Below are 23,314 nucleotides of genomic sequence, written 5' to 3'. Positions count from 1 at the left end.
ACTAAATACTAAATTATGTTAGTAAAGTAAAAGAATGTCAAAATTTTAAAAATATAATTAATCAAATAATATGTTTTTTTAAAAATGTTCAATATAAAATGCATTTTTCTATCATGGATCAAAGAAAAGCGTTAACTACTTATTACTCCTCAATTTTAGATTATTTATTTTAAAAAATATCAAATAAATTAACTAAAAAATGCATTATTTTACTAGTAAAGTAAAATACTATGTAGCAAAGAATAAAAAAAATACAAGTAAACTTTATAAGGATGATTTAGGGTGGGTTTCGATGGACGATGCGTCTATTTGCGATTAGTGTAAAAACAGCCGTGGTGGTGAGATTAAATATTATAGCAATATTTAACTTAAGACAAAAAGTAAGATAAACGCATCGTACTGCACTCTGCTGCCCATCCAAACCCACTCTTAGTAAAATATGTTTTTAGGTAAGCTTACATTCTATCTATCAAACAACACAATTTTAAATTCTAATCAAATTATCTAAAAAAGGAAACCAAATGAACCAAACAAAATACTGTAATATATTCAATAATGTGCAAAGTAATTTTATATTCACGCAATCTTATTACCATAAGTAATCTTACAAAATACCAAACGATCCCTGAATTTTATTAATTCTCAAATTATATTCAACATACAAAGCATATCCTATATATATACTTCAGTTACTTGGCCTCCAAACAATTTGCTTAGTCATAATCTTATTCTATAAGTTTAAGTAACCATAATATAATTAAAAGGGAAAATGTCATATTTCGTACTTGCATTTTTATAAAATATCCAATGTGGTACTTTTATTTTGAAAATATCTAATGTGGTGCTTGAACTATCAATTTGTGTATTATTTGGTACCTATACTTTTTTAAAACATCTAATGTGGTACCTATACTTTGAAAATGTCCAATGTAGTATCTATACTTTGAAAAAATCCAATGTAATACTTGAAACTATCAATTTATGTCTTATTGTGGCACTTGGAGTTAACACTGTCAATTAATGCCTAACCAATCAATTAAATTTTAATATGTGGAAAATTTTGTTTTTCCAAAAATCATCAATTCCACATAAATAATATATCATTGTTTGAAAAACTGTATAAAACAAAAGGATTAAACTAAGTTAATTTTTTTGTAAAAATAACTAAACTAAACCACATATAGGAATAAAAAAGTAAATACTAAATTTACATAAGCAAAAACATCATTTTCTCCATTAAAGTAAATATTAGAGTCATATTCTTCAAAGAGTTTCCTATTTGAAATTAAGTTTCCTCTGTATGGAATCGATATTGCAAAATTTTTATCTTGATTTTCACCAATTTTTTTTTCAAAAACTTCACCTTCTTAGTCTAAGCTAAATCTAAACATTTCAAAGTAAAATTTGGATAATATCATCATGGCAATCAAAATTAAGTTATTCAACCTTTCATTCAAGCTAATAAATCAAGTATATAAGTTTCACAAAAATTTAGGGTTTTAAAAAATTAGAGAAATTTTAAATTAAAAATTACAAGCTAAAATCTATTACTACTTTGCTCTTCAAATCTCCTTGAAGAAAACTCCCAAGCAATGGCATTGATGTTTTTTTAGGTTAAACTCGTTCTCTTTAGGTTTAGTTATTTGTTTTTCATTTAATTTAATTCTATTTTATTTTTTTGGTTTTACTTAATTTTTATATTACCTATGCGGAATTGATAATTTAGAAAAAGATCCACATGTCAAATTTTTATTGGTTGATTTAACAATTCTTAAGAGAGTTAATTTTAAGTACCGTAATAATACACAAATTGATAGTTTAAGCATCACATTGAACATTTTTAAAATATAAATACTACATCAGACATTTTACAAAAATATAAATACCAAATAACACATAAATTAATAGTTTAAGTATCACATGAATATTTTCAAAACATAAATACCACAATTGACATTTTATAGAAATATAAATACCAAATATGACATTATCCCTAATTAAAATAAATAATTCAAATCTTAAAATATCATAAATTAAAGTTCAAACTTATTCCAAAATTGATCTAGATCTTCAAAACTCATAATTCACATATTCAAACACACTACAAAAAAATTTTGCTTGCACATGCTCAAATAAAATTATGATAACTTAAACTCTCCAACTTAGATATGACACATTTCAAAATACATTGGAAAGCTAAAAGACAAAATCGATCCGTAAGTAGACAACTCAATTAAAAAATGTCCAAATCCTATCCAAAAATACATTACAAATTGGTTAATATTCCAAACCTGAAAAACAACCCCTTGAACATCCAAATGAACTGATTTTACCCCATCCAAACATGTATAAAAATGTGAAATAGACATTTGTAGAAAATAAAAATAGGAAATATTATTAAACATACCAAAAAAAAATCCTTAACAAATCTTATTTTTATTTCTTTGAAATGACTACTTCTAACCCTGAATATCTCTCAACTTCTTTAATGAAACTCTCTTAATATATGATTGTATAGATTGTACAACAATGTTCCTTATTGATGAGTAATTTTTATTACATGGAATTTCAAAGTACATTATAATTAACGAATTTAAAAAAAAAAAACATAACATTAACAACTTAGTACGTAAAGGTGCAATATTCTAAAAATCAAATGGATAAGGCATAACCTTAGTGCTTCAATCTTTCTCTCTCTCAATTGCACTCCCTTAGCCAAATGGTATCCCATATGGCCCAATTTGTACTGATGCAGCTTTTTGGGTAGCTAGTTTAACCAATCAAACATCATTGAATAACCAATGAATGAAACAGGTTTATAGATGATAAGATATCCCTAAAATTTCCCTCCATTAAAAGATAAATCATACCAGGCCGCTTCTGAGAATTCAAAAGTTCATTGTACTTTGCCTTATATCAGCTTTAGTCTAGCTTGACATTCGAGTACAAAAGTGTGTCCCTCGTCAGTGGCATATTGAGAAGGAAGTAAACCTGCAGTGGTAAAGAAAACACCTATGAATGTCATGTTTATGAACAAGAAAAGATAATCGATTGAGTAAACAGTCTTAGAGCCACAGACAATAATGTAAAGAACAGTTTCATGAGAACTCCTAAATCACTCAACAGAATAGATAATGTGAATTTCTTGGACAATGAGAACATAGACCATAACCGTCACCACTGATGATCTAGAAAGTTTTTTTTTTTTTTTTGAATCTTCTCCCAAAGGGCTCTGTTGCTTTCTCTTGGATACTACCATCTTGTTGGCAATCAGTCTTCCAACCCACCAAGTCCTAAGATCTTTTTTAAAACCAGAGTCCAAAGAAACAATGAAAACCAGAACCATCAAATCTATACATATCTTAAAGGAAAAGGAAAATCCTACTCTTCGGTTGGTGCATCAGACTAAAGAATACAAAGTTCAGTAATACATGCAATGCTTTCCGGATATTGGAAGGATGAAAAGGATATTTGATAGAGACAACTCCGAGGGGAAAACATAAAAAGTAAATGTGTAAATCCAGACAAAACTTTGTCTAACATTTTCTATTGCTGGAAAAACTGGGATAGAGGAAATTTCAATGTTCCTCAAAAGGTTAAGGGCTGTTTAGTCTTATGCCATGGGATTCTAAAAATTTCACCGAACTTCAATATTACAGTTAACGCTAAAAAAGCACGCTAGAGGTCGTACCACGTAGTGCTTGGCATCCAATTTAATTAATATATAAAATGGATCTTACCCCCAAGAGAGTTGCAATGAGAAGAACAACCCCAGTTATCCAAGCAAGGGTCCTTCTAACCAGCATTTGTGCTGCAAGAGTGGTATTAGGAGAGCTTTTTGTTTCTTCCAACCAGCGCGCAGATGGACGAGAGTTGTACATCATGTTCATCAATGTTTTGGATTCTGGTTGAGGTACCCCATTAAAGAGAATAACCCCCACAATATGACCTGCCCAATCATTGTTTAGATTTATTAAATAAACTGGAAGCCAGGATTGAGAAGAATGGTGATAGAAAGACAAATGCTTTCAACAACTCAGGAGATAGGCATTCACCACAAGTTTTGAGAATACTGTCATCAGCAAAAATGCATGCAGACTTCCACATTGGCATGTTCAGTTTCATTGTTGCAACATATGTATATATGCTTTCTTTATAAGAAGTTTCAGTGTTTCACAGTGTCCTTTGCATTTGTATACAGAAAGCATGTAAATAGGGGACACAAACTGGAATAGCTGCATATTACTCTTAATTTAGTAAAATGAAGGTCTTTTTCCAACTACAACGGAGTCTTAAACATAATACCAACCTTCATAAGTTGTCTGCAGTGAATCAAATATCCTGTTAAGTGTCGCAAGCAGAAGCCTTATTCCTTGTTTATCAAAACCATCAGTGTCATGCTGCACAAACAAAGAAATTTATTTTTTGGAAAAATTAGAAGGATTTGCAAGGAAGTAACTGATTAAGAAGCAAAGATAAACAAAGGCAGTACAGACATTAACAATGCATGAAAATACATAACTATATAGACATATTAAAAGGTTATAGCTAATCTAATAATGTAAGTTCAGCAAAGTCAAGCAAGCATGGCAGGTAAGAATGTCATTAACATGAATTAACGTGTCAGAGGGTAGTTACACATCAGTTTTAACCTAAAAGAACTGCCTTCTCTTCCTCATTAATGGATTAACGAATTTTACACATGGAAAGTGGGCTGAAATAATCTACTTGAAACAGCCACCAATATATATTCAGGCAAGACATTAATCAATAGAAACAAAATACTAATAGTTAGTATTTGCCAAATCCAAATTAAGTGTGTAGGTTTAGTACCTTAATTCCATCAAATGAACCCATTATTAACTCAGCAGGTCTACGCAAAGTCTGTGACAAATCTTCATGCCTCTCCATTGCTTTCCTTATATTGCGGTACAGAGCAAACAGTTTTGATGCAAATTCCCTGTGCACTTTCTGCAACCAATCAAAACATAAAGCTCTCAATGATGTAAATAAGAATTCAAGACAAAATACTACCAATAGTGGTATAACAGTGTCAGTCAAAAACAATGCATAAACCTTTGACATATGAAGATTCATGTTATCACCATTTGCCAAGGGAATACTCAATACTCCATCCAAGGGTTTTGTAACATCAGTAGCATATGATCCACCCAACCAAGATGCCTACACATAGATATAAAACCACTGTCACATGTGTATAAAAAAAACAATCTGGAAGAAAAACAACACAAATATCAAATAGAGCCTAGAATAAAAAACTAACAAATTCATTGATCTCTTCTTCACAGTAGTCTCCTAGAGGGTGGTCCAAAGAGATCGTGGATAACTCCTCCTCATCTGCAAGAAAATCAATATAATGAACTGCTAATGAACAGATACACTAGAGAAGAAATATAAAACGCAACAAAAGTTGTGATTACAATCTGCTAGTTTTACATCTTAACAAAAGGTCAGACACCTGGAAACAATATGTCCGCTTTACTTGAACCAAGATCAACACTATTCTTCAAGGCTTTGCAGAAGAGAGCATTCTTGGGTTCGACAACAAGAGGATCTGAAGACAAAAGAGCATTCGTTTAATCAAAAAGCAGAGGAGGGAGTAGGGAAAGAACTAATAAGAAAAAAGAGAAAAATATACGGGAAAAAGTGAAGGTACCATCAATTCCTCCGACTTCAAACATAAAAACGGCTCGAGGTCTATCAAATGGATTAGGAATGAGAACCTCATTCAGCTGCAAAAAGCATGAATATCTTTAAACCAAGTCTTCTACAATATATACACACACATATATATATATGGAATATTAAAAAAGAACTATCCGGAACTGATAACTAAAAGAGTGACCTTAGATGAACCAGAAGCTGAAAGCGTTACAGTTGGGGCAACACCAAGCAAGACTGATACGGCTGCACCAACTTCCGGTAATAGCATTAACTCCGACTGTTAAAAAGTTATCAGTACAATCTTTATTATTAACTAATTCAGAAAATAATAATAACAAAAACAAAAAAAGATGTCATACATAGTATTAAGACAGAAGATTCTATACAAATTTAAAAAATTTCTGGTCAAATTAAACTAAACCATCCATAATCCCCTTGATTCTTAAAATTCGCCATAAAATTACAAATTAATGAATTGAATTAGAGGGAAACGTTTTTAAAAACCTGAGCGAGATCGTTGGTGGATTGTGCGCGAAGGAATTGATGATTTGAACTATCAATGAAGAAAACGGATCCATTAGATTCAGCCTGCAGCAACAAATCAGCAAAAGAAAAAATTCAAATCAATTAAAAAGAATTTATTACTATTAGATCTAAATTGTGAGCGGAATAAATTGAGAGCGAAAGGAAAAATAGAGAAAACCTTAGAAAATGAGAAGAGAAGTGAGGAAATTAGGAAAAGATGGAAAATCTTCATTATAAGAGGATAGATTGTTGAGAGAGTGAAAAAGAGTGTTTCGCGATCAGAAGATGAAACGAAGCAGACGAGCTCGAAGGGAGTGTTTTTTTTTTTTTAATCGTTCAAAGCGACGCCGTTTGTTTAAGGAGATAAACCGGCGTCGTTATCATATTGGGCTGAGCGGCTGGGCTTTTCTCCGGCATTTAGAGGTCTAGAGATGACTTGGTCTCCATGACGATGCCCCGAGTTATTGCCTAAATCTTTGTCCCTGGCCTTGTCAAAAGTACTTAAGTCGTATCTGAATTTTTTTTAAATCAAGTTGATACTTAATAGTAGGTTTAGATAGACGGTACGTTTTACATGTAATTAGTGTAAAAAATAACGGTGACGGTAAAATTAAATATTATAGCGATATTATAATGTGAGATAAAGAGTAAACTAAACGTACCGTACCGCACTGCACTCCACCCAAAATCACTTTCAATTTGCATTCCATCACCCAAGATGGTAATTCCACATTAAGATCGTTAATTTTTACTGATGTGACACTGATAACTAATTCAATGGTTACACGTGATAACCTCTCAGTATGTCATGTGATGGACATGAATTAAAATTTTAAAAATATTTAAATGAATAAAACAATTATATTTTTTATTCAAATCAAGAATGAATAAAATACTTCTTTGAGATTTGTTGAAAAAAATTCAGATGGAAATTTCAAGAGAATGTGAGATGGCTAGAAAAGGAAGAAAAATAATTTTGTATATTCCTGGAACCATTGAATAGTTATTCATTAGAGATAGTACTGAATTGCTATTCAGTGGTTTTAAGGAATTAACTTGTAATGGCTATTTAATGGAATAAGTTTTAAGACAACCAAACACTTGAATGGTTTTGCTATTGAACACGGAACGAATGGCAAAATGCTGTAATTGATACTTGACTTTGAAAATAGTAAGTTAAAAAGGGTATCTTTTTAGGTACCTACCATTAAAATTTTTATCTTATCTAATTGGATTGTGCCAAGTGTATTAATGAACCACTAATATTGCAGCATGTGTATTAAAAAGAAAAAAAATCATTTAATTTAAATTATTTTTCAATTTCCTTTTAATATTTATCAATTAAAAAATAATTAATCAATTCAGTTTTTCAATTTTCTTTTTCTTAGTTTTTTTTAGTGATTGAAACGAAATAAGCTTTCGATTTTGATTGAAATCTTGATTCAAAATTAAGAAATTGCTAAGAAATTAATGGAAATTTAGTTTTTCTTTTTTAGAAATTATTATGAATTTTGTGTTAGTGTTTATATTGTGTTTAGCATATTATTTGTGGGTGTGCTTCGTATCTATCGAACTCTTTGCAGACACTTAGAACGACGAATGATGAACTGAAGAGGGCCCAAAACAGACCTGACATCACAATGAGGAGCGTCAGGACAAAGCGACAACATTGAAACGATGAAGTAGAGACGACATTACGATAAAGCGATTCTCGACGTCACAACATATTAAACTCTGCTATCTTTTCTCAATTAAACTTTGATTAGTGTAGGAATATTTTAGTCATATTAGTACTTTAATATTAGTCTATTTAAAGGGTCTTTATAACCCTGTTTAAAAGGTTGATAGAATATCTCTTACATAAGATTTAATAGAGAGTTTTTGGGTTTTGCTCATTAAGGTTACTTTATTCATCTTGTACTTTTCGTTTATTTTTTTATTAAGTGAAATTTCCTTTACTTGTGGTTTTTATTATCTTCGAAGGAGTTTTTTACGTAAAATTTATATTTAATCTTCTCTATTTTACTTGTCCATTACTTCTATGGATCGATTCCCAACACTATATTTTCATGACAACGAAAAGCACAAGTGAGTTTTTATTTTTTATGAAAAAATTTATATTTTATCGTTTAACCATCAGAAGAATTACAAATTCAAATTTTTTTTAAAGCAAGAGATGAAAATGGTATGGAAAGAATTTTCATAAAAATGTTTAACTGTTAATATTATACATTAACTTATCAACTACTAATATTACATATTAGTTTATACAAAAATTTTAAACTTTTTTATTTTTCAAAAATTGACTCACAATAAAAATTTTCTCTCCAACTCAACCTCCTCATATATGTAATTATAAAAAAAAATAGTCTTAAATTCAAGTGAAAGGATAACAAAAATATAGCACACAAACTAATACACAAGCAAATAAATCACTGTAATCCCCCTTTTTATTGATTATTTATGTATATTTCCAAGAGTTTACAACAAATAGGATCTCATTTACAAAACAAAAATTCCAAAGGCAAGAACTATATAATTATACCCCCCAAAAAAAAATTGAAATTTTATTTTATTTTTAAAAAAATAAACTTTATGATTTTTTCTACATAAATTTATATACTTTTATTATACTTAAACAAGTCTTAGTGTTTATTTTGTTTGAAAAAGAAAACATTTGACTACAATAAAACAACAAAAGACTAATTTAACTATAATAATTTAGTTTAAAAATAGAACAATTTGAAGGGCTTTTTTTATAGTTAAGCTTTACAAAATTTATGTTTGGGTGATGGGAACATGAAGGAAAATAAACATTGTTTATTTGAGGGAAAAGCAAAGAAAAAATGAAGAGGGAAAGAGAAATCAATCTTCTAGCTTAGCTGCCATTAGAAGGGCATGTATCTTCCACCAATCAATACTGATACTCAAAATGGCAGCCATTATAGCCTGCTTGGCACACCAAAAAAAAGAAAAACAAGGAGAATTAGTTAATATGATTACATGGAAGATTTCAAGCAATTGAAATTTCATGAGATAAAAGAAATTATTATGAAAAGAATAATGATATTAAAAATAAATAATACATATATGTGTGAAAAAGAATATGCAATATGGGTTTTATTTAATTTGTAAATCTATATAAATATCAGTAATAATATAAATATTAAAATATATAATTAGATTTAAAATTTATCATATATTTTAAATGAAAGAAAATTTTGACGAAATTTAAAAAACTATTATTTTGACGTTATTAATAAATCATTTCAACCCGTAAATGATGTAGTTGCAAGTTTAAAACTCGAATTTGAATTAAGAAACTGACTTGGATCAATTGCAACAAGTATGGCAGTGCCTCCAAATTCACATGTACCACCATCAAGCTTAGATTTTTGCCAATAACTATTGAAGGCATAGGAGGCATGTGCAAACAAGCTATCAGGCTGAAAGCACGACCCACTAGGCTGAATCGAATCACAATCTGCTCCAGCCGCACAGGCATAGTTCATAGCTTCTTGAATGATTGGGTCAGGTACCGAGGGCTTAGCCACGCACCACAAGGCTGTGGTTGGAGCCATGTTCGGAGGTGGTGGAACCGTTGGTGGAGGGTAGACAATGGGAGGAAAAAACACTGTTGGACTTGGATTCGACCCTATTGGAGATGGTGGGCTCAAAATGGGCCCCGATGGGCTCGTTGGTGTCGGTATTGTTTGTGGTGGGCTTGGAAGTACTCCCGGTGGGTTCGGGGTGGATGAAAATTGAGGCGGGCTCGGAACTGTCCCGGATGTGCTCGGTGGAGGGGGAAAGTATGGAGGAGAATTTAGAGGAGGGAGAGAATCAAAAGGTGGCAAAGAAAATGGTGAACTCACACCATAAGGTTGAGTATTGGAATTATCAGTTGGTTGTTCCATCACTAAACTCATAAGTTTACTCATTAGCTGCAATTTATTTGTGTGCTTTATGACTGAACTTTTTCCATGTTTTGGATCTTTCATCATTCCCATTGATGTTCTTGCATCTGCTCCCAAAAAAAAAAATTACAATGGAATTAATCAACCTCACATATTTTCATTTAGAAAGATAAATTTTATTGTTTAAGGTTAAAATATGCTCTAAGTTCAATCCCTTTTCATACATTTTAGATTTAGTCTTTTTACTTTTCATATTTTAAAGTTGAGGTTCACTTGTCAATATAATTTTCGAAATAAAAAGAATACTTAATAGCTATTTAAAAAAAATGAAGTTGTTATCAAAGGTGAAGCCAAAAAATTTGTTTTGAGGAGTTGAGATAAAATTATAAAATTTAAGGAAACTAAAAATTTATATTTGAAAAGGCTTAAATTAAATTATTAACTTCTCAAAAGAGATAAGTTTTCAAATTCTCATTTAATCAAAGGTTAAAAGGATTAAATAAAAGCTCTTAAATTTTAGGAAGGACTAAAGAATAATTTACCCCTTTGGCCAAGGGGGCCGCCCGTGCCCTGACTATGCCCTTAGTTATTATGAATTTGAATTTAACAAAAAAAAATTAATTATAATAACATGATTGAATTACTTAAAATAAAAGTAAAATGATTAAGTTTCAAATATACTAAAAATATAATGAGTAAGAGCATATGTTAATAATGCATAGAGCTAAGTCGCTAACTAATACAGATAGAATTTTATTTCTATTTAAAAATATAATCTGACATGACTTCGTATTCAGTTAGAACTCAATATATCTATAGAATATTAAAGGGGTATGAGACAAAAATAAAAGAGGAGGAGGAAAGAATCAAATCTAATATAATCTGTAAGTAACAAAACTAAGGTTACCGCAATGTGTTAACAGAGTGGCCGCCATTGTTGAATAGAGAAGGAGCATGCAAATCTTGCTTCCCATAACTCAGTTTTCAGCAATGCCAAATGACAAAATAAAAAGCCTGAAAACAAAGCAGTTTTAACTTGGTTCAAATTCCGAGTCACTAAAGAAAATTACCGAAAGAGTAGAAGACTGACAAAGAGACATATATAGAAGCAGCCCCTAGTGGAGAGAAGTGTAGAGTTTACAAGCCAAGGCAAGGAAGGGGACAAGTGGCTTGTTTGCCCATTAAAGATTTTATTCTTCACCATCTTTTTAGAAAAGAAGTTGATTAATTGAACCAAGCTTCAAGCAAATTTATTAATTTAGGTTAAATTCTGCTATTAGTACTTATACTTTACGAAAGTTGTCGATTTAATTATTGTACTTTAGTTTTCTTCTTTAGTCCATGTATTTTTTTAATTTTATAATTTCAGTCTTCACCTAACAAATAACTATTAAATTCATTGAGTTAAGTTATGCTATTTTCAAAATCTGATGCAATAAACATATTATCGTATATGTAATGCCATGTCAACTTATTATTTCCACATATTACTCGCTAAAAATCCAATTAATGGATTGACGAATGTCATTTGCATCAAGACTAAAATTGAAGAATATAAACTAAATCTACAATTGTACACATGATTAAAATTTGAAAAGTAGAAGATAAAAATTAATCAATTCAAAAAGTACATAGACTAAAAATGACCAAATTTGAAGTATAGAGACTAAATTTTCGTAATTTATAGGAACTAATAGCAACATACAATAAGATTACATGATACTAATACATGAATATGTCAAAATGTAAATATGAAGAACACTAAAAAAAGGGATTAAAAAGTCGATTGACATTGATATTATTGTCAATGTAGGAGGACATAGGTTCGAGTGTATTGAAACGCATTATCCTCCTATTTATATGTTGAGGAGGGGCTAATAATAGTTTTAGGCATTATATATAAAAAAAAGTTAAAAAGGATTAAAATTCCTCTTTGATGTCTCTTGAAATTTCAAGTGTTTCATTAGATGTTGGTGTTGGGGCATGCAAATTTGGCATATATGCTTGCCTTCACATCTCAAAAAATTCAAAGTTGAGGTTTTTATTTGCTCTTTTTTGTCTTGCTTGCTTTCTACTCAAAGCTCCCACTTTCTCTCCATCCTTCTTTCTAATTCACACTCACTTGTTTGTGTTGGAATATGTTGGGGAAATTACTTTATAGAGTCATTAAACAAACACAAAGTTAAAAAGATTTTGATGTGTGTTGTGTTTTATAATTTACTTATTTTGCGATATTTTTTATAATTTTTGTATGATTGATATTTTAATAATTTAGTCGTCATATTTCATGTTTCATTCATGTAAATCATACATATCCAGTTTGGAGTTAACTATTTGTTTTATGTAAAAAAAAATTCTACTATTAAATATATATTAATGTAAACTATATTTTAGATAGATATGATAGAGATATCATATCGATTCGAAATTTTACATGTATGACAAGTATACTTATATTAATAAATTCAACGGTTAAAAAATGTTAAAATATCAAATAATAAAAAAATTATATTTTTTTGTGAAAGAAGAAAAACGTATAAAATAATACTAAAAGTTGATTTTTTTTTTAATTCTTTAGATGTTACTTGAATGAAAATCTTAGTTTTAATCAATATACAATTATTATACTAACTAAGTGATAAATTATTCTAAAATAATAAGTGTAATTTAATATGAATCTAATGTCTAATTAAGTGATAATAACTATAACACTAATAATTAAAATATTATTAATAAAATATGAAAAAGCCTTCAGTTTGCACTTCGTTCCAACTTAATGTTCAAAACAGTTTTGTTCTATCTTTTGTTGGAACAGAAATTGGGACAGAACTGAAAAGTTTGCATAACAAGTCCAAAACATAAGTGAGGGAAAGAGATAAATAAGAATAGAATCAACACACTATATTTGTTAACGCAATTTGGATTCACCAATCCTATATGGACGAAACCTCGCTCAGAGAATGATTTTATTCAACAATTCATATGGTACAACCATTGGTTAAAACTCAATCTACCATCTCCCAATAGATAATTGCAGCCCCAAAATTAAACCCAAATTGTGACAAATCACCTTCTCCCCAAATATCTCACTTATATGCAATATCTCTCCATAAAAATCCCTAACAATGGGTGTTTAAACATACCCCTAAAACGGCTAAAGAAGAAGTCAATCATAAGTCATTATTACATGTTTAAATGCTAATATTATCTCGAAAATTATTCAAATAAAACTCCTACAAAACAGCTTTCCATCAACTTCAAAACTCTCAAAAGATAAGGATAAACATAACCTTTTCAAGTATTTCAAACTTCTCTACCTCTTCTCCAAGTTACATAAGTAGATGATGATGATTATAGAATGTTGGGCCACGAACTATCTCCACATCTATTGCTTTAACGAGATTTAATCAAAAGTTAAACATGCAAAAACAAAGACTTTGATTGTTCTAAACTAGCTTGTTCTAACTTTATTCAAACATGAAATAGGACAAGCAGTCAAAGTTTCCAAAAATTGCAAATAAAGTGAATTAAATCAAAACTCCTCCTAAGAGTATGCATCACCAATTGTCTTGCTTAAACTCCTCATATTACCTTGAGTCATCAAATCATCACCATGCACCATAAGGCAGTTTATTGTTGCCATTATTATTTCCGCTTTTTTTCAAAGATGTTAAAAAAAAGCTCTCCTTGCCTTACGATATTCTCTAAATAATCTTAACAAAATGCACAAACATCCAATAAAGTAACAGGGTTTAAGAACAAAACCAAGCACAACCACAACCAACTTCAAATTTGAAAATAAAATATGCAGAAAGTGAATTCATCACTATAACTAACCAACAAAAGCAGCAACCAACAACCAAATCAGTAGCATAATTGTTGATATAATCTTTTCCACATGCCAGTTCATAACATAGTCTTACTCTCTTTTTGAACGAGTCTCACTTTATCATTTATAGCCTTAAGAAAATCGATAAGAGCTTTACTTCTTCATCTATATGAAAGCTTGCACCATCAGTGTTGACACCATTTTTTGGATGAAAACGGGGTCGACTTGGATTTTGAAAAAAAAGAATGAAAACGGGAGTCGCCACCAATCCTTTTTTGACGAGGTGTGATTGGGTCACCTCAAAAGGTGGTTGTTTTTAATAAATGATTTAATTTTATTAAAACAACGATTTTGGTCTACGAAATTCAGAAAAATGAGTTCGGGAGTCGGTTACGCACGAGGAAGGATTAGCACCCTCGATACGCCCAAAATTGGTACCTAGTTGATTAATTAGTGTCTTAGTGTCGAAAATTTGAAAACTTGAAAGAATTTAAAATACGATCCCTCTTTGTAAAGAAAATGCTCAAATGTTAAGGACCTTCTCGTCTCACAATATAAAATGTCACATCCAGTAAGTTAGGACACGACATCTTGAATTTTCGAGAACGAGCTTGCCTTTTATATAAAAATTCGTGTATTTCAAAAGGTTATTCAGTTAGTTAAGGTGAACGAGGAAAATCGAAACCCAGTAAGTTAGGGCACGTTTCCTCGAATTCCCAAACACCGAATATTGCCTTTACTTGCAAAAATCTTATTTCGAGGTAACGAAATGCCATACCCAGTAAGTTAGGGAACAACACCTCGTATCTCCGAGAATAAGCATTTTTCAAAACTCATGTCACGATTTAAAAGAGTATTCCGTTATTTAGGTTAAAGGAGAAAAATCGAAACCCAATAAGTTAGGGCACGATTGTCTCGAATTACCAAATACGGAATATTACTTTTATGAAAGAATTATTATTGGGTTGGATATAATGATAATAAGAATAATATTAAAGTAAAGTAAACAATAATACTATATATAAATGTATATATATATGTATATAATAGAAATACACACTACTATATAATAATAATAAATATAGAAATACAAAAAAGCAAATATAATAAAAATATTAAATTAAAGTAATAAAAAATAATACTATATATAAAATATATATATACATAAAAATATACACTAATATATAATAGTAATAGTGATAGCAAAAATAATAAAAATATAAGTAATATTAATAATATATTAGAATACAAAAGTAAAGTAATAACAATAGGGGTGATAATAATAATAATACAAACAATAATACATATATATAATAATAGTAGTTAGAAATAAAAAATAATAAAAGTAACAATAATGATAGTAATAATATAAATAAATATGGAGAGTGCATATATAATATAATAATAATATAAAAAATAATATATACATGAGAAATAATAATAATAATATAAATAATAGTAAAAATAATAAAATAATAAAACAAAGCTCTCAACTCTCTTTCTCCCTCTTTTCTAAATCCGGCCGTTGGTCCGGCTTTGCTTCGGTCATGGACCCCCACGGGCCGCCATCGGCGCCACCGTACACGGCGGCCGGACCTCAAAAAAACCTTTTTCGATAATGAAAATATGGGTAAGCTTCTTACTTTTATTTTTACTTTCGTATAAAAAAACAAAATAAAATTGAAAGGAAAACAATAAACAAACAAAGAACTAAAGATAAGAATAGACAAAAGAAACCTCTTTTGCTTTGATCTTTGATTAATCTCCAAAAACTAGCCTTTCCAAGAAACAAAAATAACCTTTTTTACAAAAAAAAACACCTCCAAAAAACAAAAAAAAAAAAACCTCCTCCAAAACAAAGAACAATCCTTCTCCAAAAAACCAAAAACCCACCCCTAAAAACAAAGTCTTGAATGGCTTTTATAGCCAAATTTTACAAGTGGAGTGGTTGGGGTGGTTTAGGTGGCCAAGGGTGGTGGAGTTGGTGGCTAAGGTGGGTGGCCAACAAAGGTGGTGGAGTAGGTGGCCAAGGTTTTTATTTATTTATTTATTTTTTGTGTTTGGGTTGGGATTAGGTTGGTTTAAGTTGGGCCAAAATTGGGCCTTTACAGCTGCCCCTCTTTGCTCATTTTCGTGTAACGAGAATAGAGCAAAGACATCAAAAGGGCCAATTTTGCCCGGTCTTGCCGAGTCTTGACTTTTTGGTGCTCATCTTCTTCCAGTAGCCTTATTCCAGTCTGCTACGTCTTGTTGTTTCGATCCACTCTACTGCAACTTCAGATACGCATTGTAGCTTCAATCTACTCTGCTACGACTCCATGGGGATGAGATTTGTGTTTTTAGTCTGCTCCACTACTACTTAGGGAGATAAGACTTGATGCGATCTGCTTCACTATTGCTTAGGGAAATAAGATCTGTGGTTTTATCTGCTCCACTACTGCTTAGGGAGATAAGACTTAATGCGATATACTCCACTACTGCTTAGGCAGATAAGATTGTAATCTTCGATCTATTCCACTGTTGCCCAAGGAGATAGAACTACTGGCTTTAATGTACTCCACTGTAATCGGAGAGGTAAAATCCGCCATCTTCGACCTGCAATCTATTCCACTGCTAAATACAGGGAAATAGAGTCTGTTTTCAATCCACTTCCTACCAATATAGGAAGGCAGGATCTGCAATCTTCAATCTATTCCACTGCCAGATACAGGGAGATAGAGTTATCGGCTTCAATGTACTCCACTGTAGTCACAGGGAGGTAAAATCTGCCATCTTCGATCTGCTTCGCTGCCTAATACAGGAAGGCAAGATCTGCAATCTTCAATCTATTCCACTGCCAGATACAGTGAGATATAGTTATCGGCTTCAATGTACTCCACTGTGGTCAGGGAGGTAAAATCTGCCATCTTTGATCTGCTTCGCTGCCAAATACAGGAAGGCAAGATCTGCAATCTTCAATCTACTTCACCACCAGTATGGGAAGACAAGATCTGCATCTTGGATCCACTTCCTATCAATATAGGAAGATAGGACCTGCTATCTTCGATCTACTTCACGCCAATACATGAAGACAAGATCTGCTTTCTGCGATCTACTTCGCCACCAATATGGGAAGACAAGATCTGCATATTGGATCCACTTCCTATCAATATAGGAAGATAGGACCTGCTATCTTCGATCTACTTCACACCAATACATGAAGACAAGATCTGCTTTCTGCGATCTACTTCGCCACCAATATGGGAAGACAAGATCTGCATCTTCGATCCACTTCCTACCAATATAGAAAGATAGGATCTGCTACCTTCGATCTACTTCACGCCAATACATGAAGACAAGATCTGCTTTCTGCGATCTACTTCGCCACCAATATGGGAAGACAAGCTCTGCATCCTGGATCCACTTCCTATCAATATAGGAAGATAGGACCTGCTATCTTCGATCTGCTTCACGCTAATACATGAAGACAAGATCTACTTTAATGACTTCAATCCCTCCCATTGCAACTTCAAGGGTATAGGATCTGTTTCTTTGATCTGTTCTCTGGGGAATATGACCTGTAAAATCCATTTTATGGACCTATTTATGCCTAGTGTTTAGGATGGCATGATCAGAATGAATCAAATGCTTCTAACTAGATGTGTATGAATGAATGCAGAATGTCATGAGAATGATCTATTTTTAATGTTTGAGTTGTCATTGCTCATGTTTTATCACTGACGTGTTACAACGCCTTCTTGCTCGGCTGGCATATCCAAAGAAACACTTAGTCAGATTGCCCCCACTGCGAACGTCAAAGTTTAATCCACTGGGACATAAAATTTGTACCATCAATCTCCCACCGTAAACTAAGGGTAGAAGGATATGGCTTTTTCTCGATCCTCTGCTATCACAATTCAAGGATACATAATGTGAAACTCTTTGATCTCCTACACCATTCCCAAGGTGTCATACCAAATGTTTATGTACAAATGCAAAATTTCCTTCTCCGAGAAAACCTTTTCTTATTACTTGGTGAACATCGCTTGTTTGTTCATTGAAGCTTTGCCACCAACACGACATCTTGTCATTTTGTTCAATGTTTGGACAACAAAATTTGAAAGGATAGTCCCGACTTGGACTCTTCCTTTTTGGACACTTTGAATTTGGTGTGCTCTAAACAACAGTCCTGTTTCAGGCTCCTTCATTATTTAGAAATTTCTAGAGTAATATGCAAAACTCCAATTGCTTGAACATTCAGTTTATTAATAGTTATTCTAAATGTTTTTTGAGAAGGTTACCACAACGAACAAACAAATGTTATTGAGAACAAATCTCGAGATGAATGAGTTAATCGAGATAGCAAATTTTGCTAAGATAAAAAATGAAATAAGACAATGAACAAGAATGAAATTTTATTGGGGAGCAAAGCTTGAACTGAATACAATAATCAAGACAACAAAATTTGCCAAGATTCAAAGTATAAGATGACAACAGGTGCCCCAGATATCGCAGCACGAGCTTCCCTGCACAAGTTTTCTAAAGACCGTTTAATATGTGTTTGGAATCTACAGTATTTTGTCGATACCCCAAGATGTCACCTACTCTTTCTTGCGATTCAGGTGTAGTAAGACCACCACATGCTTCAGATCCTGCTCAAAAATTCGAGCCGTTCCGTTCACCTCACGCTTCAAAATTCGAGCCGCCTTTTTCAGGTTTTCAACTCAAATCCCCTTTGGTCTCAAGGTGCCTTTTGCGGGTTTTTACCTTGGCCTCTCCCTTTTTTTTTTTTTTTGAATGCCCCCTTTTTAAGTGAAATACTTCTTGACTGAGTCTGAATTTACAGGATTTGACAGGCTTTTACCATCCATTTCGCTCAGGATTAAAGCTCCTCCTGAAAAGGCCTTTTTTACCACATAAGGACCTTCCCAATTTGGCATCCACTTTCCTCTAAAATCCTTTTGTAGAGGAAGAATCTTTTTCAGCACCAGGTCCCCCTCGTAAAATTCTCTGGGACGAACTTTTTTGTTGTAAGCTCGCATCATTCGTTTCTGATACATCTGACCATGACGAATAGCTTTTAACCTCTTTTCTTCTACCAAGTTTAACCGGTCATATCTGGATTGAATCCATTCAGCCTCATCCAACTTTAGTTCAGTTAATACTCGGAGAGAAGGAATTTCAACTTCTATGGGTAAAACTGCTTCCATCCCATAGACTAAAGAAAATGGTGTTGCCCCGGTAGAGGTTCTAACAGAAGTGCGATATGCCAGGAGAGCAAAAGGTAATTTCTCGTGCCAATCTTTGTAGGTTTCAGTCATTTTTCCTATAATTTTCTTGATGTTTTTGTTAGCTGCTTCCACGGCACCATTCATTTTTGGACGGTACGGTGACGAATTGTGGTGTCTGATCTTGAACTGACTACAAACTTCCGCTATTGAGTTGTTGTTTAAGTTCAGCGCATTATCGGATATGATCCTTTCAGGCATCCCGTATCGACATATGATCTCTTTTTTCAGAAACTTGCTAACTGCCGACTTCGTGACATTTGCATATGAAGCCGCCTCCACCCATTTAGTGAAGTAATCAATAACCACAAAGATAAAACGATGCCCATTGGAAGCTTTTGGAGATATTGGCCCGATAACGTCCATTCCCCACATGGAGAAAGGCCATGGAGAAACCATAACATGAAGGGGTGAAGGTGGTGCGTGCATTTTGTCACCATAAATTTGACATTTATGGCACCTCTTGGCATAATTAATGCAATCCCCTTCCATGGTGGACCAATAGTACCCAAATCTCATAATTTGTCTGGCCATCGTGAAGCCATTGGCATGCGTTCCGCAGATACCTTCATGCACTTCTTCCAAAATTTCCTTTGCCTCAACAGCATCCACACACCTTAACAGTACTTGATCTTTTCCTTTTTATACAAAATTTCCCCATCAAGGACATAGTCAATGGCTAATCTCCTTAATGTCTTCTTATCATTTTCTGTCGCATGGTCAGGGTACTCGCGACTCTTCACATATCGCAATATGTCATGGTACCAAGGGTGATCATCCTTTCCCTCTTCATTGTCAATGTTGCAACAATGGGCTGGAGCCTCATAGATGCTGATCTGGATAGGCTTCATATCTTCTAATTTGTTCACTTTAAACATGGAGGCTAAAGTGGCCAAAGCATCTGCCATCTGGTTTTCATCTCGTGGGAGGTAACTAAAGGTGACACTATCAAATTCCTCGATCAATTCCATAACCAATTTTCGATAGCGAACCAACTTCGGGTCTCTTGTTTCCCATTCCCCCTTGAGCTGGTAAATTACTAATGCAGAGTCCCCGTATACCTCTAGCACCTTAATTTTCCGCTTTATGGCTGCCCGAATGCCCATAATGCAAGCTTCATACTCAGCCATATTATTTGTGCAGTCAAAGTCCAATTTGCTAGTGAAAGGATAATAATCTCCACTAGGGGACACGAGTACTGCCCCAATTCCGTTGCCTATAGCATTTGAAGCTCCGTCAAAACTCAACTTCCAAGGACCACCTTCTTGGAAATCTTTCTTTACGGTTGCGGCATACATCAAATCCTCATTTGGGAAATCGAAGTTCAATGGCTCATAATCATCGAGAGCCCTACTTGCTAGGAATTCCGCTATTGCACTCCCTTTGACCGCCTTCTGGTTCACATAGACTACGTCAAATTCAGATAGAAGAATTTGCCATCGAGCCATTCTTCCATTCAGAGCGGCTGACTCCATCAAGTATTTCAGAGGGTCTAATTTGGAGATTAACCAGGTCGTATGGTACAACATGTACTGTCTCAGTCTCCGAGTTGTCCAAATTAAAGCACAACATAATTTCTCGATTGGCGAATATCTTGTTTCGCATTCGGTGAACTTCTTACTGAGATAGTAGATCGCTCTTTCCTTTCGTCCTGATTCGTCATGTTGACCAAGCACGCATCCCATGGAATTTTCAAATACTGCCAAATACAGTATGAGCGGTTTGTCTGGGCAGGGTGGCATCAGTACTGGGGCGTTGGATAAGTAATGTTTGACTTTTTCAAAAGTTTTTTGACATTCCTCATCCCATACACCTGGATTATGTTTCTTGAGGAGGCGAAATATGGGGTCGCATTTCTCAGTTAGCTGTGAGATGAACCGAGCAATATAGTTCAGCCTTCCTAGAAAACCTCGAACCTCCTTTTGAGTACGCGGCGGGGGTAATTCTTGTATTGCTCTTACTTTGTCAGGATCAATCTCAATTCCTCTTTCACTGACCACGAATCCAAGCAATTTTCCTGATCTGACCCCGAATGTGCATTTTGCTGGATTTAGCTTTAGCTGAAATTTCCTCAATCTCGTAAATAATTTCTTAAGGACCTGCACATGTTCCTTTTCTGTTTTAGATTTTCAATCATGTCATCAACATAGACTTCTAACTCCTTATGCATATGTCATGGAACAGTGTTACCATGGCCCTCTGATACGTTGCCCCTGCATTTTTCAACCCAAATGGCATCACCTTATAACAAAAAGTTCCCCATAGGGTTATGAACGTAGTTTTCCTCATATCCTCGGGATGCATCTTAATTTGGTTATATCCCGAGAAGCCATCCATGAAAGAAAACAGCGAATGTCCTGCTGTATTGTCTACCAAGGGTCGATATGCGGCAAGGGAAAGTTATCTTTTGGGCTAGCCTTATTTAGATCTCTATAATCCACACACATTCGTACCTTCCCATCTTTCTTAGGGACAGGAACAATGTTAGCTACCCACTCGGAGTATTTGACCACCTTCAGGAACCCAGCGTCGAATTACTTTTGCACCTCTTCTTTTATTTTTAACACGATATCAGGCCTCATTCTTCGGAGTTTTTGCTGAACTGGTTTGCAATCCTCCTTTATAGGAAGCGGTGAACCACGATGTCAGTACTTAACCCCGGCATATCTTGGTATGACCATGCGAAGACATCTTTGAACTCTCGCAGCAATTCAATGAGGTCTTGTTTTACTTCTTCACTATGCGGGTACCAATCTTTAACACCTTTCCCTCTTCCAAGATCACTGTCTCTATCGTCTCTTCGTGGGGTAGAATCTGTTTCTCTTCCTGCTCTACCATTCTCAATAAGTCCGGAGATAGGTTGCAATCTGTGTTATCTTCAAAATCTTGAGATTCCTCTGGACACATATCTCGTTCAAAAAGATTTTCTAAGTCCATAGTAGAGTCACTCATATCATTGATATCTTGGGACCTGTTATAGGTATCAAAGAATGTACAGGGAATGTATGAATTTAAGGATTCTTATTTAGTATGACCATGAATGTATGAAAAAAAGAATTTGAAAAGAATATATACTCAAAATGCGAAGATATATTTCATTGAAATCACAATGTCCACATATAAGCCTATTTCAGTTCATAAAAGTTTTCATTTTCTCTAGGCTTAGAACAATTAATGTTTTAATATTACTCTGGAAAAGCTCTAAAAACTTCAGGCATTTCTTCCGCAGTCCAATTGTTTAAAACACTCCCAGGTTCAACGGGATAGATGCCTGACGTACTTCCTCCTTCAAATTCTTCTTCACATATGGCATTGATGCTTAAGTTTCTTAACATTTCCTCTGCGGTCTTCTTTCTTGGAGCCCTCAGTTCAGAATACATAGTTCCTCCCGACATGAATGTCCTGGATATGTGGGGGAAAGCCATAGGTTCCCAGTCGACTTCTTTTCCGTTCAAACGCGCATTCCTTCTATCTTGTCTCTTTTCTAACTCTTTCCTTCTCTGTTTGGTATTTGGTTTAAATCCTAAACCAAAACGATCTTGTTTGTATTTCACTACTGGTGCCCCCATCCTTCCCTGAAGGCATCTTCCAAGTCCTCTTCCAGGCACAGCTCCTTTCCCAACTGTCGCTTGTAATCCCATCCTTGTGGCTTTAGACATGCTGGGCGTCGGAATCTTCTTTCCCCCTATGACAAAGGTTGCATTTACGAACTCCAAAGATCGAAAAGAACATTCAACTGCCTCGTCGTCTATTCCCAAATATGGTGTATCATTGGTTACCAATGCAATGATATCTTCCTCGGCGTCAATTGTAATTAACCGGCCTTCTATTACCAATTTTAACTTCTGGTGCAATGATGAAGGCACCGCCCCTGCCGAATAAATCCAGGGTCTTCCTAATAAGCAATTATATGACGGCTTGATATCCATCACTAGGAAGTCCACATCGTATGTATTTGGGCCAATTAAAAGAGGTACTTCTATTCTTCCTATCACCTTTCTTTCGGTACCATCAAATGCTCTCACTATATTTTGGCATGATCTCATGTGAGAGTTATCCACCGGTAACCTACTTAAGGTAGATAGGGGTAAAAC

General features: G+C 33.5%; 3 protein-coding genes across 4 annotated transcripts; all 3 read right to left on the bottom strand.

The window, feature by feature from the left end:
- Window positions 1-2,484: 2,484 nt before the first annotated feature.
- LOC107957088 (uncharacterized) lies at window positions 2,485-6,680 on the bottom strand. 2 transcript variants are annotated; one of them, XR_001700364.2, is made up of 12 exons: window positions 6,389-6,545; window positions 6,190-6,273; window positions 5,867-5,962; window positions 5,678-5,753; window positions 5,480-5,575; window positions 5,285-5,358; window positions 5,077-5,184; window positions 4,834-4,971; window positions 4,310-4,400; window positions 3,741-3,949; window positions 2,871-2,991; window positions 2,485-2,767 (listed from the first exon to the last, which is right to left on the bottom strand). XR_001700364.2 is itself a non-coding variant. In XM_016892512.2 (11 exons), exons 1-11 carry the CDS (start codon window positions 6,440-6,442, stop codon window positions 2,923-2,925), a joined length of 1,095 nt encoding a protein of 364 aa, XP_016748001.1. In that variant the 5' UTR covers window positions 6,443-6,680; the 3' UTR covers window positions 2,485-2,922. The 2 variants fall into 2 exon arrangements, 1 of the variants encoding a protein (XP_016748001.1); XM_016892512.2 differs by having other exon boundaries at window positions 2,485-2,991; window positions 6,389-6,680.
- A 1,959-nt stretch (window positions 6,681-8,639) lies between these two features.
- Window positions 8,640-11,568, bottom strand: LOC107961145 (leucine-rich repeat extensin-like protein 5). The gene is made up of 3 exons (XM_016897370.2): window positions 11,032-11,568; window positions 9,539-10,231; window positions 8,640-9,159 (listed from the first exon to the last, which is right to left on the bottom strand). The coding sequence occupies exons 1-3, from the start codon at window positions 11,096-11,098 to the stop codon at window positions 9,125-9,127; spliced, it is 795 nt and encodes a 264-aa protein (XP_016752859.1). The 5' UTR covers window positions 11,099-11,568; the 3' UTR covers window positions 8,640-9,124.
- An 8,269-nt stretch (window positions 11,569-19,837) lies between these two features.
- LOC121216285 (uncharacterized) lies at window positions 19,838-20,695 on the bottom strand. The gene has a single exon (XM_041091825.1). The coding sequence runs from the start codon at window positions 20,693-20,695 to the stop codon at window positions 19,838-19,840; it is 858 nt and encodes a 285-aa protein (XP_040947759.1).
- Window positions 20,696-23,314: the final 2,619 nt, after the last annotated feature.

Source organism: Gossypium hirsutum, chromosome A02, assembly GCF_007990345.1.
Source record: "Gossypium hirsutum isolate 1008001.06 chromosome A02, Gossypium_hirsutum_v2.1, whole genome shotgun sequence".
Taxonomy (NCBI): Eukaryota; Viridiplantae; Streptophyta; class Magnoliopsida; order Malvales; family Malvaceae; genus Gossypium; species Gossypium hirsutum.
Note: the sequence above shows the minus strand (reverse complement) of the source record. Positions and strands in the feature narration are given on the sequence as shown.